The 18,101-nt window shown below is 37.0% G+C and overlaps 1 protein-coding gene across 4 annotated transcripts in view; it reads right to left on the reverse strand.

The window, feature by feature from the left end:
- LOC104097099 (protein ENHANCED DISEASE RESISTANCE 2) overlaps nt 1–17,856 on the reverse strand; it is a 31,714-nt gene extending 13,858 nt beyond the window's left edge. For 3 of the 4 annotated variants that reach the window (XR_004507218.2, XR_001969436.3, XM_009603615.4), the window contains exons 1-10: nt 17,316–17,856; nt 16,218–16,292; nt 11,873–11,926; nt 10,899–10,964; nt 10,678–10,781; nt 9,802–9,869; nt 9,603–9,719; nt 9,382–9,422; nt 9,176–9,276; nt 1,673–1,768 (exon numbers count right to left, since the gene is read on the reverse strand). Coding sequence is in view for 2 of the 4 variants with exons in the window: in XM_009603615.4 (XP_009601910.1) it covers nt 1,673–1,768; nt 9,176–9,276; nt 9,382–9,422; nt 9,603–9,719; nt 9,802–9,869; nt 10,678–10,781; nt 10,899–10,964; nt 11,873–11,926; nt 16,218–16,292; nt 17,316–17,453 (860 nt within the window). In the remaining 2 variants the exon portion in view is untranslated. The remainder of the gene's footprint in view (nt 1–1,672; nt 1,769–9,175; nt 9,277–9,381; nt 9,423–9,602; nt 9,720–9,801; nt 9,870–10,677; nt 10,782–10,898; nt 10,965–11,872; nt 11,927–16,217; nt 16,293–17,315) is intronic. The other variant, XM_009603616.4, reaches the window with a different exon arrangement.
- Between the last annotated feature and the right edge of the window lie 245 nt (nt 17,857–18,101).

Here is an 18,101-nt window from a genome sequence, read left to right on the forward strand (position 1 = left end):
GGGTCCCCGTTGTTGGTTTTCTCTTCTTCAAAGCCTAAAGGCTTCTCGATCTCAGCCTAAGTTGCTCCGACATGGCAGTTTAGCTGCCGCACCCGTGTCGACACGACACTAGTATGGGTGTGGGTATGGGATCCGTACCGGATCTGGTCAAACAATTTTGGGTACTTTAACCACGACGGATGGAAAAATTCGAGACGAGATACAATTTGATTCCCGAAATCAGAACCAAAACTAGGGAAAATTTGAAGAAAATAGCATGCCTTATCTAGGAAATCAATCATTTACTTATCTACACAACTTGAGAATAAAAAAGAAATTCACATTTTATAGGCTATACTTAAGTATTCCACAAAATTTCTCATAATTTAGAGATATTTTTCTATTTTTATTTTTGTAAATTACTTTTAGCCGGATCCCCGCAACCGTATCCGTACTAGGATCCGTATCCCCGAATCTTAGAATTTACATCTCGTAGGATCCGACTTCTAGATCCGCACCCGTGTCCGAGCAACTTAGATCTCAGCCCAGTAGTGATACTGATCTGGGTGTGAAGACTATTTAAGAAGAAGAAAATGATTGGTACAGCCTCAAAGTGTCTAATAAAGTACACCAGTAGTAATTAATTTTAGGTTGGAGATAAGATTCTGTATCAGATATTTTGAAACTAAATGTTATGCATTAACAGGAGGTTACTTAAGTCTGGGGATATCTCCCACTGATTGAAAGACCTCGGGAGAGATCTGTAGGAAAAAAGAAAACCGAGTAAGGGAAAGGAAATTGCAGCTTCTATGTAATCTTGCGTAAACTTGCCTATGGGGTAAAATTCAGGATTTACTAAACATTTTAGAGAGGAAAGAGAGATTTAGAAATCAATAATGGTGAAGACAAATTAAAAGCATAAACTTCAATATTGGAGGAAGAAAAATGGAGAAAAGAAGACAAATAGTTTTTCTTTGTCCTGCAAGATAATGATAAAGTGGCATGAATTCACCTGACGTGGATCTGATATGTTCTCCACATCAAGGCAAGTGAGGAACACACAGGGTCGGAGGTGTTTAAAACATGTGTTCTAACCAAGTTGAGATGTCTATTTGAGAATTGTGCAAGTATAGGTATCAAATTGGGTATTAAGCCTAAATTTAAACCATGTATACATACCGTTAGGACACATTGTTGTTATACTAAGTTATAACACTCAATATTCTTACAAGATCTATCATCCAGAAATACAGGAAGTTAAGAATAATATTTTTAGAATAAGGAAGTGGATAACGTCAGGGGGGAACCCAAATAAGGACAATGCAATTCAAACACAAGCAACATAATCATAACTAAATAAATAAGTCGTAAACAGAAGATGCAAGCATAAGCGGACATTTGTGACTTCAACAATTTCCAGCAGAGGAAAAGGAATTTCTCCTTGGAGCACACCCTTTGCAAGGCCCATGTTCATAACGTCTGGTTTATATCTTCTCAAGCATTCACAATACATGCATATGCACGCTTATCAAAAGCAGCCAGGTTAGGAGCACCTAACAAGCACATTCACATTTTCGGCATTCGTTCAACATGTGTTGCTGCTGGAGCTAATTTAACCAAACTAAAACAGAAGTCAAATGAGAAATACAAAATAGATAAGCAACCATTACAACAAAGAAGTATGTAATCTTACGCAGGGAACCAGTCGAGTTGAAGCCTGTGATAGAGTATTGCTGTGTGTCCATCTACCTCCTCAACTAAACTACCATACTGGAAGCTGCAGTCCCACCTGTTTAGCCAGTAGTTAGATCCTGAACAACCAAAGAATATAATGATAATGTCTTTTACCATTAAGTAAACATAGATGTTACCCTTTTTTAATTGCTGAATATGATCACCTTGTCTAGAGACTTCGTTCAACAAAGTGAGAGACTAATTAAAAGGAATGCTTCATATTTCGTGATAAGCATCTGAAAAAGTGTTTGACATAACCGATCTTCAAGAGATCGCAGAGCCTTATTTGTTTGATGTAGCTTATTATTAGTGTAAAGAACATATTATCATCTTCTGTATACCCTCCCTCCACAAAAACATCTTGTCACTTATAAAAAGTTAACAGAGAAAAACTCAAAAAACACAATAAAATCACATTTACCATTAATATTGCACATACCGTGCCGTTTATTAAAGCCAAAAATCCATTTATTTTATCTCATTTTGAATTATTACAAAACCCAAAATTTGCTTTCTTTTTTTACTGTCCACCCAACTTCACTTTTTGTATTGCATCAAGCTCTATTTTAAGTAGCACAAAATAACACAATCACATGATGTAGCCCACAGTTCAACATCATGCAGCCTGAAATAGTCTCCTAATTAGATGCATGAATCCAGCATCCTTTGACACAAATGCATTTAAGGATAAAAGAAGCTTGGACCTATTCCTCAAAGCAGCAACAACAACAAAAAAACCAGTATATTCCCACAGGAGGGTTCTAGGGAGGGTAGTGTGTACGCAGACCTTACCCCTACCTAGTGAAGGTAGAGAGGCTATTTCCAATAGACCCTCGGCTCGGAGAAGGTGAGAAGAAGAAGAAAAAGAAAGAAAAGGAAAAGAGAAGAAAAAGAGGGAGAAAGGAATAAGCAATACCAAATAGTAACAACATGGAAATACGATCACCGAAGCGAACTACAGAACATGACATAATATAGATCTAAGAAGATGAAGGTACATGAATGCTACTAATACTACCGGTAAGAAAAGGAGAAACTTTCAACTACCTACTAACCTTCTACCCTAATCCTCGACCTCCACACCCCCTATCAAGGGTCATGTCCTTATTAAGCTAAAGCAGCGCCATGTCCTATCTAATCACCTATCTTCAGTACTTCTTTGGCCTACCTCGACCTCTTCTCAAACCCGCCATGGTCAACCTCTCACACCTCCTAACAGGAGCATCAATGCTTCTCCTTTTAATGTGCCCGGACCATCTCAGCCTCGACTCCCACATGTCCTCCACGGAGGCCACTCCCAGTTTGTCCGGAATAACTTCATTCCTAATCTTATCTCTCCTGGTATATCCACTCATCCATCTTAACATCCTCATTTTTACTACTTCAATCTTCTGCACATGGGAGTTCTTGATTGGCCAACACTCAGCCCCATACAGCATAGTTGGTCGAACCACCACTCTGTAAAATTTACCCTTAAGTCTTGGCAGCACATTCTTTTCACATAGAACACCGGATGCGAGCCTCCATTTCATCCATCCCGCTCCAATACGATGTGTGACATCCTCGTCACTCTCCCTGTTACCTTGGATAATAGACCCGAGATACTTGAAAGTTGAAATTACTTCTCTTGGGGATAACTTGAGTATCAAGATTCACATCCACGTTTGTTTCATGAGTCCCGTCACTGAATTTGCACTCCAAGTATTCTATTTTGGTCCTGCTCAACTTGAAACCTTTAGACTCCTATTTTAGTCCTGCTCAACTTGAAACCTTTAGACTCCAAGGTATGTCTCCAAACCTCCAATTTTGTGTTAACCCCGCCTCGCGTCTCGTCGATCAACACTATATCATCGGCAAATAACATGCACCATGGCATTTCCCCGTGGATGTGCACGCCCATCGCCAAGGCAAATAAAAACGGGCTAAGAGCCGATCCCTGGTGCGGCCCCATCACAACTAGGAAGTGTTCCGAGTCACCTCTCACAGTCCTCACCCGAGTCTTAGCACCATCATACATATCCTTAATCACCCTAGTGAACGCTACCGGAATGCCACTAACCTCCACACACCTCCATAGAACCTCCCTAGAAACTTTATCGTACGCTTTTTTCAAGGTCAATAAACACCATATGCAAGTCTTTCTTCCTTTCCCTTACTGCTCCACTAATCTCCTCACCAGATGAATAGCTCTCGTAGTCGAACGCACTGGCATGAATCCGAATTGATTCTCGGAAATAGACACGCTCACCCTGACTTCCACCACCCTCTCCCAAATCTTCAATAATGTGCTTTATACCCCTATAGTCGTTGCAATTTTGGATATCAAGAACCATCATACTCCACCTTCATTCTTCGGACATCTTCTTTGTCTTAAAAATAACATTAAACAACCCAGCAAGGCACTCCAAGCCTGCTCGGCCCGCGTTCTTTTGAAAATTTCACCGGGATTTCATCTGGCCTCGTCGCTCCGCCCAACTCATCTTACGCATCGATTCAGAAAAATATCAGGAATTACTCAAAGAAATACTTAGGAACCAACACAACACAAAGATCATATATCAACAATATAATCTGCTTGACACATTCGGTCATCATTTCCTCAAAAAGGGCGTACAACTTTAACCAGAAAGTCAGTTGTTTAGAACTCCAACTATTTTTTGGTCCAGTACTTGAAAAAGGAAAATAGACCTTTAGAAAAAAACTAACCAAGCAAATCTCCACACAAGCCTATGCAAGTAGATATGAAAGCAGTAGACAGTCTGGTTTCTATAGGTTGTGGTTAATCGAAGCTTAAAATAGTTTGAAAAGAGGACATAATTTTTCAATTAGTCCTTGAACTTATGATTCTTCCTTAGCCACTAGAGATGAACTACATCGTAGCCAAATACTACATAGGTAAATGGAAAGCTAAATGTTTTTTTTATCAGGTAAGGTAACTCTTATTAAGAAACTTCAAAAAAGTACCAATGGGGTACTTTCAAAGTACAAGCAAAACGTCATAGGTTAACAATTACAAATAAAGCTTCTACAGTTCCATAAAATCTAATAACTGCACCAAGTCTTCTACTACCCTTTCCTTACACCAAAAATATAGATTCTGCAAACAACTATTTTTTAGCGTAGGAATCTGGGTCCTCTGATCTTCAAAGCATCTTTTGTTCCTTTCCAGCCAGATGGTCTACATAATGCATAAGGGAATGGTCATCCATATCTTTTTCTTCCTTTTGCTTACTGATTGACTTTCCAGTAGACTTCTAACACTGTTTGGCATTACCCTTTTCACATCATAGATATTAAGGAATAGACCCCAATCTGTCTAGTCTGTCGGCAATGAAGAAACAAATGATTTATGGACTCCTTGTTTTCTTCACAGAAAACTAAATGTTACTACGCCCCAAGCCCAAACAAATTGGGATAGGCTATACGAATCCTCACTGACTATGTCACTCCATTACAAAGCTCATCTCAGGCTAATATTATAATTAAAAAACTAGAAATACATTATATTTTCTACTTTTATATAATCTCTACAACAGGACTAAAAGACTCATAAAAAGCATAGGACCAAAAGCAAACGTACTAGTATGATTGAAACATATTCTTAACTAATTGGTATCGCCTATGTAGATTTTTTTCTTCGGTTTGAGGTCAATTTTTCCTAAGTCTACATGGTTTCCAAGAGATTATAGGCCTTTCGAGAGAACTTCCTTCCATGTGATTTTAGGTTTACCTTGTCTCTTTAACATCTTCACTCACCATGTAGACCGGTGCATCTGAAGGTTAAAGCAGGACATACCAAACCATCTCAAGCAACCTTATATCAATTTTAACCTTGATGTGTACTATTTTCATCTCATGCTAAATTAGTTTTGGATTGCATAATCTAATTCTCTCACGTGATATAAAAGTAGGGAAGAGCCTTGATTTGACTCTCACCACACCCATCAATTCTATTAGATAGTTATGTGTAAATAATCCTAGTCTCATATTTAGTAGGAGTAGAATATGTCCTAGTCTCATATGTAGTAAAAGTAGAATATGTATTATATATAGGGCTCATTGTATCATTATTAAAAGATAGATTTTTCTCCCGTGCATTCTCACATGGTATCAGAGTTTCAGGGAAAAAATTATCGTTGTGCGTCATTCCAGCGACATCCGAGAAGAAAGATCTCGTCGCCATGAAATTTTCCGGCAACTTCGTCCTGTTCCCAGGGTTCATCACTGCTACTGTGGTACTGTGCATATACCAGTACCACCATCAGATCCGAAACCCTTGTGCGACCAAACCCCAGAAATCCAAGTCCCATCGGAACAGAAAAGTCAGTCACCGTGCGTCTTTCCGATTGACGACTCAAGATTGATTTGCGTAATCTCCTCATCAATAAGTGTTCTGTGAAAACCAACACTACCATCTTGTTCGGAATATTTAGGTGACAAAAACCCAGTCAATCGCTCCCGTAGAAAGTCCCTCACGCGCCGCCGCTGCCAGAATTAGGGTTCCGGCGAGAGCGTCTGACACACACGCCGGCGCGTGGAGCACTTTCCATCCATAATTTTCAAAAAAGTCTTTAGGAAAGATGTTTCGTGGGGTGATTCCGAGTCCGCCAGTACAATTTCCTACAAATTCTGAGAACTTTGGAATTTTCCAACGAGCTACAGTAACTTTTCCGGTGCGTGTGAGTCGTTCCGGCACTTTTTGACAAACTTCTTCAAGACAAATTACTCGTCCATTGATTCCGAGCCTACTCATATAAATTACATCAAATTCTGACAACTTTTATTTTTTCCGGCGTGAACAGTGCACTTTTCAGGCGTGAACAGTGATTTTCCGGATTGAACATTAATTTCCAAAAAGTTTCTATTTTCTGGTGGGGTTTTAGAACCTATTTTGTAGTGTGGAATTTAGCTTAGTCTCACTATTTTCATATTTCTCCGACGACTTTTCGGCCAACTTCTGTTCATCAGCAACCACCTGGTTTTGTTGCTCAGGGGGTCTAGTGGCCTTGTATGTCGCTTGCGCCGATCACTTTACGGTCTAGAGCAGTCTTCTCAAGTCTTGTTTGGTAAGTTCAGCATAGTTATTTAGGAGTTTGATATGACTCGTAGTGAAGTTGAATGATCAGCATGCAGATATTTTCACCAAGTCCCTCACTGGTCCTCGTATTAGTTACATAAGTAACAAGCTCGGTACATATGATTTGTATGCACCGGCTTGAAGGGGACTGTTAGATAGTTATGTGTTAATAATCCTAGTCCCATATGTAGTAGGAGTAGAATATGTCCTAGTCGCATATGTAGTAGGAGTAGAATATGTATTATATATAGGGCTCATTGTATCATTGTTAAAAGATAGATTTTTCTCCCGTGCATTCTCATAAATTCGACATATTTGTCCCCAGGAAAATAATCAAAGCACCATGTAAGGGGTCATGTTGAGGACTTAAAATTAAGGAAAAGGGGTCAAACGTGTGCCACCTACAAAGCAGAATCAAACAGAACATCGAAGCAAACAGGAGGTTGCCTGCTTGCTGGGACTATCTAGGGAGGGTTCTATGTACTATCCGAAATTGAGCAATTTTATCCTCTGTTATACCTTGGGTATAATCTTATCCCTGGCTATTAGGGAAAAGTCTCATTTCTACCCTTGACCCCTAATGGAGCTCGGACCTAAGGATAATTTAAACCATAGTAAAAATAGAAGAGTAACTTTGGACCTCTTTTCTCGAAGTATTTGACCTGTAGAGTCCACCAATTTTACGCTAGAGCTCCGCTAATGGCAAGGGAAACAACAATAACAGCAAAAAACCCAGTGTAATCCTATAAGTGGGGTCTGGGGAGGTAGTGTGTACGCAGACCTTACCCCTACCTTATCAAAGTAGAGAGGTTGTTTCCGATAGACCCTCGGCTCAAGAAATAGTGAAAATAAAGCAACAACAATGTAATAGGGTAAATACGAGTTGATATCTTAATGACAAGGGTATGAATGGACCCAAAGTTTAATAGAGGGTAAAATTGAGCAATTTTGAATAGTACAGTTGCAAATTTGGATATTTTCCCTAAATTAATAAGCAAAATGGCCCTTTCTAATAACTTCAAATTTCGATGAGATGGTCACACAAGTCAATATAGTATTAGAGCTAATCTTTGCCAAGCCATCTCACGCTCTAAGTCTACATTACCTAGTTTCTCCAAACTTGTTTTGATGGTCACTAGAATGCGTTTAAATTCTAAGGTATATCAGCGACTCGCCAGGACAAGATTTATTTATGAAGACAAGGGACATGCACTTATTGTTGGGCGTTCTGATGCAAGTTAGACATAATCTGCTTCACATAAACAGTTCAATTCTAGGATATTTTATTTTAATTGAAAGTAGACTAATATTTGTTATTGTATTTTAATTGGAAATAAACTAATGAAGAGACAAAAAGCACAATGTAGCGGCTAGATTAGGTCTGAAAGCCGAGTATCTACTCATAGCTTTAGCTACCTGCAAGTTTAAACTGTTAAGCAACTTATTCAGGTATTAAAATGTGAAAGAGATGAATCGGTGAAACCGACTAGTGACGACCAGGCCGCACCAAAAATTGTTTCAAACCTGATGTTTCATGACAAAACAATCACTTAGAGATAAATTTTCCACTTCATCCAACAAACTATTACATCAGAATGTATTTGTTACCGATTTTGTCAATCAACAATAAGTTAGCAGATAACCTTACAAAATCACTTTGAGAAACCAAAATTGATCATATTTGCAACAAACTGCAAGCATAGAACAAGCATGTCCCAAATTGAGGGGAGTATTAAGAATGTTAAGAATCAGGAAATATGATAAAACCCATAATTTTATTATTGTAAATATAAAAAGGATCTTTTTTTTTCTTCTGATAACTGAAAGGTTCGAAACGCGGCGGATAATGGGCCCATCCCTCTACCCTTCTCCACTTAAATGTTGAAAGGATCTTTTATCCCCAAAATTATGTAATTAGGAAAATCCTCATTAAGAAAATATGTAAATAGGAGGATTATAGGGTTGTAGCTATTTTTTCCAGAGTTCTTCTAAACACTACTTAATTCTCAATAACTTGAGAGAGTAATCATACATTCACAGAATCCTATTACCTCATACCTTTTCTACAATCACCTAATGGAATGAAGAGAGTTAGTCCCTAGATTACTAGTAAAGCCATAGAGTAACCAATATAAGCCCAAAGGTGTTGTTTAGACTTGCTACACACCTAGAACCAGAATTTTTTGGATACCAAAAAGCATAAGTTAAGCGAATTCGGGATAAAAACAAGAGAAAATTTAGCCATCAGGAATTACTGCCAAGTGAGAGTTTTCGGCAAAACAGTCAAAAAATAATTTCCTGAAATAAACCTATCAATGAACAAATTTGGAAGGAAAAGTAAATACGAAAACTAAGATGACTAACTAGACAGTACAGATTACTTACTCAAAACGTGTTGCATCCATGCTCATAACAAGCTCAAATATATCTTCACAACTAGCCTCCACAACCCCAACAGCCTTCATTGCTCTACTACAGCTTTTTGGCTACACAGAGAAAGAGGACTACATCATGAAAATACCCTGTAACACCGTACTTCTATAAATTAGGCAATGTTTGAGCCAGCATAGAACACAAAGATGAGCTCATACTAGTAAATCGCCATCCAGAAGCTCCTCAAAAATGCGAAGCCCTGCAGCCACACGTTAGTGGAGAAAAATGGTCAATGGTCAACGAAGATACCACTTGATATGTTCTATAGCTTAACTATACTGAAAAACACGAAAATGAATATAGAAGAACACAGATTCAAATCATTGCCAGACAACACATGCTTACTGGAAGATAAAACAGATGAAAACATTAAACTGACCATTTTGGCATTGAAGTAAGCGCCAGTACTTTCTGGAGAATGCTTGGTTACTCCCATTCTGGTTTGCCAAATCAGAATCTAATTCTTTGGTCCAGTCAAATACAGACTCAGGAGGACCTGTCCATTCAAGAGGCAAAATGGATAGTTGAGCAAACATTTAGACAGCAAAACAAGACAAGACAAGACACAATCTAACAACCTCTTCCTATGGTTGTTCTTCGCAGCAAGTTCGGATGAGAATCATCGTCATCCTCAGCAGCGCTGAACCTATAAAATTGGACAAGCATTACATTTTGTAGTTGGAGCAGTTGAAAGATAGGTGCTTGGATTAAAATATATGTGCTACATTGCCGCCCAAATCTTATAAGATGTTCATGTGTCTGTATGTGTAAAAGGGACAATCGGGGACCGAACCATAATCTTCCAAACAATCTTAGCAAGCATGATTAGTTGTTTGGTCCTCTCAAACCAAATGTCTTCTTTCACTCATCAAATCAATTCAGACCACTTTCAGAAGCGAAACCAGAAGGTGTTTTGTCTTTCGAAAATAAGATACTTGAAACATGAATACACTACAGGATATACGTTTTTGCACTTTAAAAGTCTTTAAACATTTATTTTTTATTAGAGTAGATCAAATTTGACTCTCTAAAGCTTAACAATGCCAATTAAAGCCATTAAGTTTGAAATTGAGAGCAGCCAGACCCAGTCCGTTTTAAGGACCCCAAAGGCTGGATGGGAAAGGAAAAGACAGATCTTAGTAAATTTACCTTTACTTTTTGATTTTGACCATCCTATTTAGTAGTGGACTTGATCTCTTTAATGAACAAATATCAGCAAACATTAGAAAGTATTTAGCAAACTCACTTTTTTCTCTGCACGGTTTTCTTTTTCACAGTTAGATTAAAAACCAAACTTACTGTTGCAGTGACTAGTCACGAGTAAAACTAACTTCAAAAGATGAATGTAACAGAAATAGAGCACAAAGAAATAGCGGAATGCACTATTTTTCTACATTCTGATTCGAACACACCGACATCCCCGTAAGTCGCAGAAGGCAAAAGCAGATACTTACTGACTTTCATGATCTGATGAGGAAGCATTCCTCCCGTTGTCCATCACAGATTTGTACTCGAATGAAACGTACTTATTACCATTAGTTCCTTGCGACTCCTGATGCTGAAAACTGAAGACACATTACTACCTCCAAGTATATCAAGACAAGAAGAAACAGAAGAACTGTATGTCTGAAGAGAGAATATCTAGGGGAATCTCTAATGCACAAGAGGAAACAACCTGATCAATGATTGACTCAATCTTTTCTTTCCAAATAAGTGCCTCCTGAATGTTGAAAGCTGCCATCTGGAACAAGATAATGATTAATATAAATGAATTTTTTCCAACATCTAGACCTCTATTCCATTGCAACAAATTCTGAAGTTACAGTAGCAAAATATACACCCACTGATTGTTGGGCTCTCAATCTCAGAAGGCAGTGTCTTGACTGGAAAATTGGTCAGTTTGGCTGACCTTCTAAACAAACTAGAGACTGTGCAACTCAACCTTCAAGCAACCTGACTCCCTCAAATGAACTGACCAGAGAGGTGGAATTTTTTTTTTAATCGGAACCAGAGGTGGAAATTTCACAGTCTAGGTTTGTTGCGACACTTTGATTTCCCACATCAGAAATTATTGGAAACGGAAAAAGATATGGAAACTAAAGTAGCATGCTTTACTTGGATAGCTGCTCACACTTAATGTATAATTCAGTCCAATTCGCAAAGAAGGGTTTATCACTTTGCAACAGATGCAACCTGTGTGGAGAAGCTACTGAAAATACTGATCACCTAGTTTGCTGTCTAGTAGCATTACAACTGTGAAGCCAATTCTTAAACATTTTTTGACCACATTGGACAATACCGAAGTCGTTTAAAGATCTTCTATTATGTTGGAATACAAGGAAATTGCTCAGAGAAAAATGATCTGAAGCACCACTCCGCTCAGTGCTTTGTTGGCACTCTGGAAAGAATGGACAACAGATGCTTTGAATGAAAGGATGACTTTGCATATAAGTTACAAGTATAGGGGCGTGAATCAATTAGCTATGCAGTGCAATCTCCAGGATGCATCTGATATAGATTCTTGGATTGGATTTTTTGGCATCTCTACAAGAATATATAGGGAATGATCTGGCTAAATCTCCAGGATGTATATGACATAAAACCTTTTGTTTGGGACAAGAACAGAGAGGATAGCGAAAGATCACGCACCGTGACACGATTATACTTGTCTTTCTTGTTGTAAACTGATAAGACATAAACCATCTGCAAGATATACATGAGATTAATATCAAAGAGAAAAATTAAGCATGCCTCTTCATCAAGCATATATCATAACACGGATCAAAAACATTATTGTAGGACATCATACAAAATTTCAAAATTCAACTGAGATATATCATTGCCTGCACAAGTATTTCTTATCCCAACACTCAAAAGATGGTTGGTTATTTGATTCATGTAACAATGAACTACCACCAAATTCATTCATTTAGAGAGGAGGAACAGAAGAGGAAGGTGATGGAATGGTATTCTTTACCCTAAACAGCTCGATTGATTTAGCTCAAGGCTGCCTCACAAATGGAAAGGGAAGTACACAATAATTGCACCGGCAAAAAAAAGGTCTCATGCATACGTCATAAAAGTCATTTCTTGTTAATACCTCCGAAATACAACAACAACAACAACAACAACAACAAGCCCAGTGAAATCTCACAAGTGGGGTCTGGGGAGGGTAGTGTGTACGCAGACTTTACCCCTACCTTATGAAGGTAGAGAGGCTGTTTCCGAAAGACTCTCGGCTCAAAAACAGTAAAAATGAAGCAATAGAGAAACAATAGCAACAACAAGGTAATAAGACAATGGAAGCAAATAATACAACGAGTAATAACAGAGATCCATGGATACGAAACTACAAGAATAGTGTCAATCCTACTGATAATAATGACACACCGTATAAAAACAAGGGGCTGGGAATAGAAAAATACACGACTAGTACTACTACTACTGGTAAGACTAGGCGAAACTCTAGACTGTCTGTCAATCCACCACCCTAATTCTCAGCCTCCACACATTTCTATCGAGGGTCATGTCCTCGATAAACTGGAACAAAGCCATGTCCTGCCTAATCATCTCACCCCTTAGGCCTCCCTCTACCCCTCCTCTAACTTGCCATGGGCAACCTCTCGCACCTCCTAACAGGGGCATCTGAGTCTCTCCTCTTCACATGTCCGAACCATCTTAGCCTCGATTCCCGCAACTTATATTCCATAGGAGCCACACCCACCTTGTCCCTGTTAATACCTCCGAAATGCCATCCAAAATTCTAGCCGTAGCAAAATTTAGCAGTCTCACACAAAACTTAAATCAAATGTCTTCAAAAATCCTCCTGTGACCACTTTATCCATCACCTTGCCTTGAGCTTACATCACCAGAAAGATATATAGGTGATGGTGGGTCTCACTGCCTTAATCCCCCGAAACTATTTCAGAAGCTTGAAGGACTCCCATTGATTAGAATGGAGAATCTCACCGTACATATACAATAATCAGTCCACCTTCTCGATTCGTCCTTCTATGAAAACCATCCTCCATATCATAATCCTAGAAACCCCAATTTACATGATTATACGACTTTTCTAGGACAAGCATACATAAGATTCCTGGGTCCCTCCCTTTTATCTTGGAGTTCCACACTTTGAAGGACACCAAAGCAGCATCAAGTACTAATCTCTCCTCCAAAAGTGGCATTTTCGATGTTGATATCATCGCATCTATAACCTTCTTTAATCTAAGTAGAAAGCTAAATCAATTTGAATTCTCAAATGTTTTAAAAGTTGTATAAAATGAGATTATACATGAAATTGTGTCAAACAAGAAACGTCCCAAAATTAAAAGATTGTAAGCTGTGACAAATGAAGTACACGAAATATCATGATAGGAACATGATGCCAAACCCCGTAAAACCCATGATGAGGAAGAATATGCATTCACATTTATAATAAAGATAATAATGCATAAATAAATATATAAAGTGCAATTATTAATTTTGAAAAGAGAAAAGCTGCAATTGTGCTTCTTTTAACTCTGGAACCTTCTTCTTCTTCTTTTTTTGATTAGGTAAAACTTTATTATTAAGGTACCAAGATGGTACACAAAGATACAAAGAACATCCCAGAGCGACAACCACCACCTACAGCCCTCCTAATAACTCGGGAACCTAGTTGAGATTTTGGTTGAATGTTCATAATTTATATTTTTTTTATTCCATCAATTTTTTTCTCTAACTTTGGTCAAGCTCACAATTTTTGTAAAATAGGTTATAGATGTGCATGTCCTTTTTACTTATTTTCTTCTTTTCCCAAAAAGCTTTTTCTTTTTGTTATGCAGTGTCATATTTAATGAATGTATTTCCTGATTATTTGGATAAATTATTTTACTCCAGTGTGAAAGTGGAACTTGATACTAAAACGTTATATACCGGGGTAAGTTAATAATCTAAAGTGCAAAATAGACTTTGGACTTAGACCCTTTAGCTACGAAATACTAAAAGAATTACATATATGGGAGTTTAATAATCTAAAGAATAAACTAGACTTTGTCCACACAAAACCAACTCAATTACTGTATACTGAAATAGGAAGAGGGAATGTTTACAACTTAAAGTTGACGGTGAAGATCAATTTTATATCATAAAGATAGGAGCTGGAATATGATATTTAACCTTTCTTAATTTGAGAAGTAACTTCAAAATATGAAGAATTTGTTTGCATGGCGCATACCCCATCTCTCTTTTCGGTCTGCCTATTATTTTGGTAATCTGAATCAATTGAACGATATGTAAGAGGGTGCAGTTTGTGGAATTCTTTATGGAGTAGGATGAATTCATGGAGTCTATAACTGAGTAACATTTCAAATGTTTTAAGTTAGGCAAATTTAGGCTACTTTTTAATCAGAAGATTTCTTTTGCTTTTTAATTGTATGATGCACTTCTTACCTTAGGCTGTTTCGACTAAGGGATGTAAGATGGACTCCTAGAACATCTCCACCGTCATTTCCCCTTCCCTCTCAAAAACTATCATCAATCTCCCAGCTTTAATACAGCATGTTCTTTTTTGGCCCCACAACGGTTCAAGCATCCCTAGGCTCTTATCCATCATAAAATCCTTTTTAACCCAACAATTTCCAAGAATTTTATATGCAATAAATAGAACTCTAGAAATCTGTCACAAGTCACAGTGCAACTTAATACTTGACACATCCAGGTCATACAACAATTCAGTTCAACTATTGATGGGTTAAACAATACTAGCATTATACATCTTAAACATATTGTGCCGCTTTGCATTGTTATATTTCGAGCTTGTTTGGCCAAGCTTCTGGGAGACCAAAAGTGTACTTTTTGAAAAATTTAAGGTGTTTGGCCAAAATGAAAAAGTATTTTTGAGCAGCAGCAAAAGCAGCTTTTCTGCTTTTGGGGAGAAGCTACAATTCTAGCTTCTTCCAAGAAGCAGAAGCAGAAAATTAATTTGTTCAAGACAAAAATAACTTACAATAAATTTATATTTTCCAAATTATCCCTCATTAATTAAATACTTTAATTTTCCTTTTCCTTTTTCTTTTTATTTCTACTATACATTTCTTCACTTTTTATTTTAGTCATACTTTTATTCTCTTTCTCCTATTCTTACGAGTAGATTTTGAATTTATATTGAATGATATATTTTGATATATTTAAATTATCATGTAAACAATAAGTAATACCAAACACTCAATGTTATTGCTTTGAAATAATTATATTTTATATTGATTGGAATTTTTAATTTATATTTTTACTTTACATTTTATATTTTAATTGAATTCTTTTATACTAAATATTTAAATTTATTTTTCTTTTCTAAATGATACTAATCGCAAATTGAACCTTTACTGTCCTTTTTCGTAATTTGATTCGTAAAAGTGCTTTTTTAAAAGATTGGTCAAACAAGCTTGCAAAAAGTACTACTCAAACAAATTGGCTAAACACAAACTGCTATTTTGCAAAAGTACTTTTTCAAAAAGCACTTTTGAACAAAAGCACTTTTCAAAATAAGCAGTTTTTTGGTAGCTTGGCCAAACGGGCTCTTAGTAACTACAGTTGGTGATTAAATAACAAACACAACTCGTGTTTACTTTTTTTTATTAGTCATCCACCCTGGCTTTCACCACCCATGGTGGTGGGACAGCTCGTGTTAATTAAAGCAAAAATCAAACAGTAAAAAAGGAATTTTTTTGCCAAAAGCATTTATCATACATTCTTAACTGGACTACACTCTCACATATAACGCAAAGACAAATAGCGTGAATAAACAAACCAAACTATTACCGTCAATGCTCAGATTTTCTTATTACCTAATTTTTCATGCATATTAGAAGTCCAGACGAACAAATGCTTATGAACAATGACAATTTAACACTTACACCTAGAAAATTCCATTAAATTGATCAGTTTCTCTCAAAGAAAGCTATTACTGCATGTATACGGATCAGAAAGTAAATAACAACAGTAAAGAACTCACGTGTCCATGATGAGTCTTCAGGCCTCGGTCTTCCACCCGACAATTGCCATCTATGGGAAGGGTCTTGATTGGTACCTAATAATATAGAAACATTATAAATCTATTCTTAAGGGTTAAAAGAATATCGGTCTCTCCACTGATACAGCACTATTAGAAACAACAATCCAATCAAAGTTCCTCAACTCACATTTCAACATCCTACACTAAGCAAAGCTGATATCCTGAAAGAACATCATTTATGTAATAATTCAATTCAGAAATCCTTCTCTCCCAAATCAAAAGGTCAAGTAAATTGAGTTCAAAGTCACACATCAACAAAAAGATGACCAAACTAATAATACCAGCTATGGATCAATTCCAAGGAATCCAAGCTTGTTCGGATCCGATACAAGGTCTGAAATCCCCTTCGTTGAAAAATTATGTTGTGCACATAGGATAAAAACTAGTGCTTTCGGTTATTTATAAGTTGTTGAACCCCCTTGACAAAGGAAAAGTTGCAAAGAGGGTTCAAAAATTTCTTTAGGTCAAAGGTTCAAACTCCAGGTGTAACATTTTTTAACCCCCTAGTATAAATTCCTGGCTCCACTGGCTTGATATATGAATTTTCACTCAACAAAGCTCCATTTTCAACTCATTCCATCCAATAATCAAGAATTTGGAGTTCTCTAACACTAGAGGTTCTCTAAATTTTATACTGTAAACAAATCTCTATTTTGAATCCTCTAGTATAAATTCCTGCCCCGCCACTAGAATGATATATGAATTCTCATTGTACATTTTGCTCCATTTGGAGTTGTTTTATCCAATAATCAATACATTGGATTTCTGCAGGTTCTCTAAACTTTCTACTGAGATACAAATCTCCATTTGAATCCCCCCAGTATAAATTCCTGGTTTCACCACGGGCCTGATATATGAAATCATTCTCACTGTACATGTTAGCTCCATTTTCTACTTGTTTCATCCAATAAATCAATAATTCCGAGTTCTCTAACACTAGATGTTCTTTAAATTTTCCGCTAACATACAAAATCTCAAAACAAACTAACAAATATATTTAAAATTCAAAACAAATGATTCAAAATTGAGGAAACTAACCACATTGTCCTGAGGCTTCCTCTTATAGTAGGCCAACAATCGAGTCTCGAGAACAAAATAGCGCATATGAATATAGGATCTGCCTATCTTCCTTCGCCCATACCTCACCATCCACCCGTCATACACGACCTTCGACATATTTTTTTCGCTTTGATCCACAAGGTTCAAACTTTTGATACTCTGATCCCTTAAAATTAACAATAAAAGACCTAAATAAAATTGTCAGATAATCCGGAAGCTTAGAGTTGAATCCTCACTTCCGCCAGTTCGATGAACACTATGCGACTGTATCCATTTTTCACTGAAATAAATCAGATCTTTCAACCAAAAGTAAAACTCAAATTCAATTTGCCAGTTTAAATAATCTTATTTGAAGCGAAAAAACGACTGCTATATCCAGAATTCTGGATTAAACAATTGCTTGACAAAAACGAGATTGAAAAGTTTAGCAAAAGGTAATATTAGATTCCGAGAAGATGATCGCAGCAAAAAGAGTCCAAAACGAAGGAATTCGAATCTTCTGAAAGACAGTATAGAAAAAGGAGCTAATGAACGAAACTGAGAGAGAGATTTGGTGGAGTTATTTAATGTTTATGTAGTCATAATAGTCGTATAAGGAAATATCTAACCCAACTGAAGTATCTTTACTTTTTGTTATCTATTGTTTAATACTTCTAATGTGATTCCCTATTTTTGGACCAAAAAAAGTGTGATACTCTTTGGTCCGATTAATTGAAAGGGTAAATTTTCATTTTTTACCCTTAATTTTGAAGGAAGGGAAAATAA

This window comes from Nicotiana tomentosiformis, chromosome 12 (genome assembly GCF_000390325.3).
Source record: "Nicotiana tomentosiformis chromosome 12, ASM39032v3, whole genome shotgun sequence".
Classification (NCBI taxonomy): Eukaryota; Viridiplantae; Streptophyta; class Magnoliopsida; order Solanales; family Solanaceae; genus Nicotiana; species Nicotiana tomentosiformis.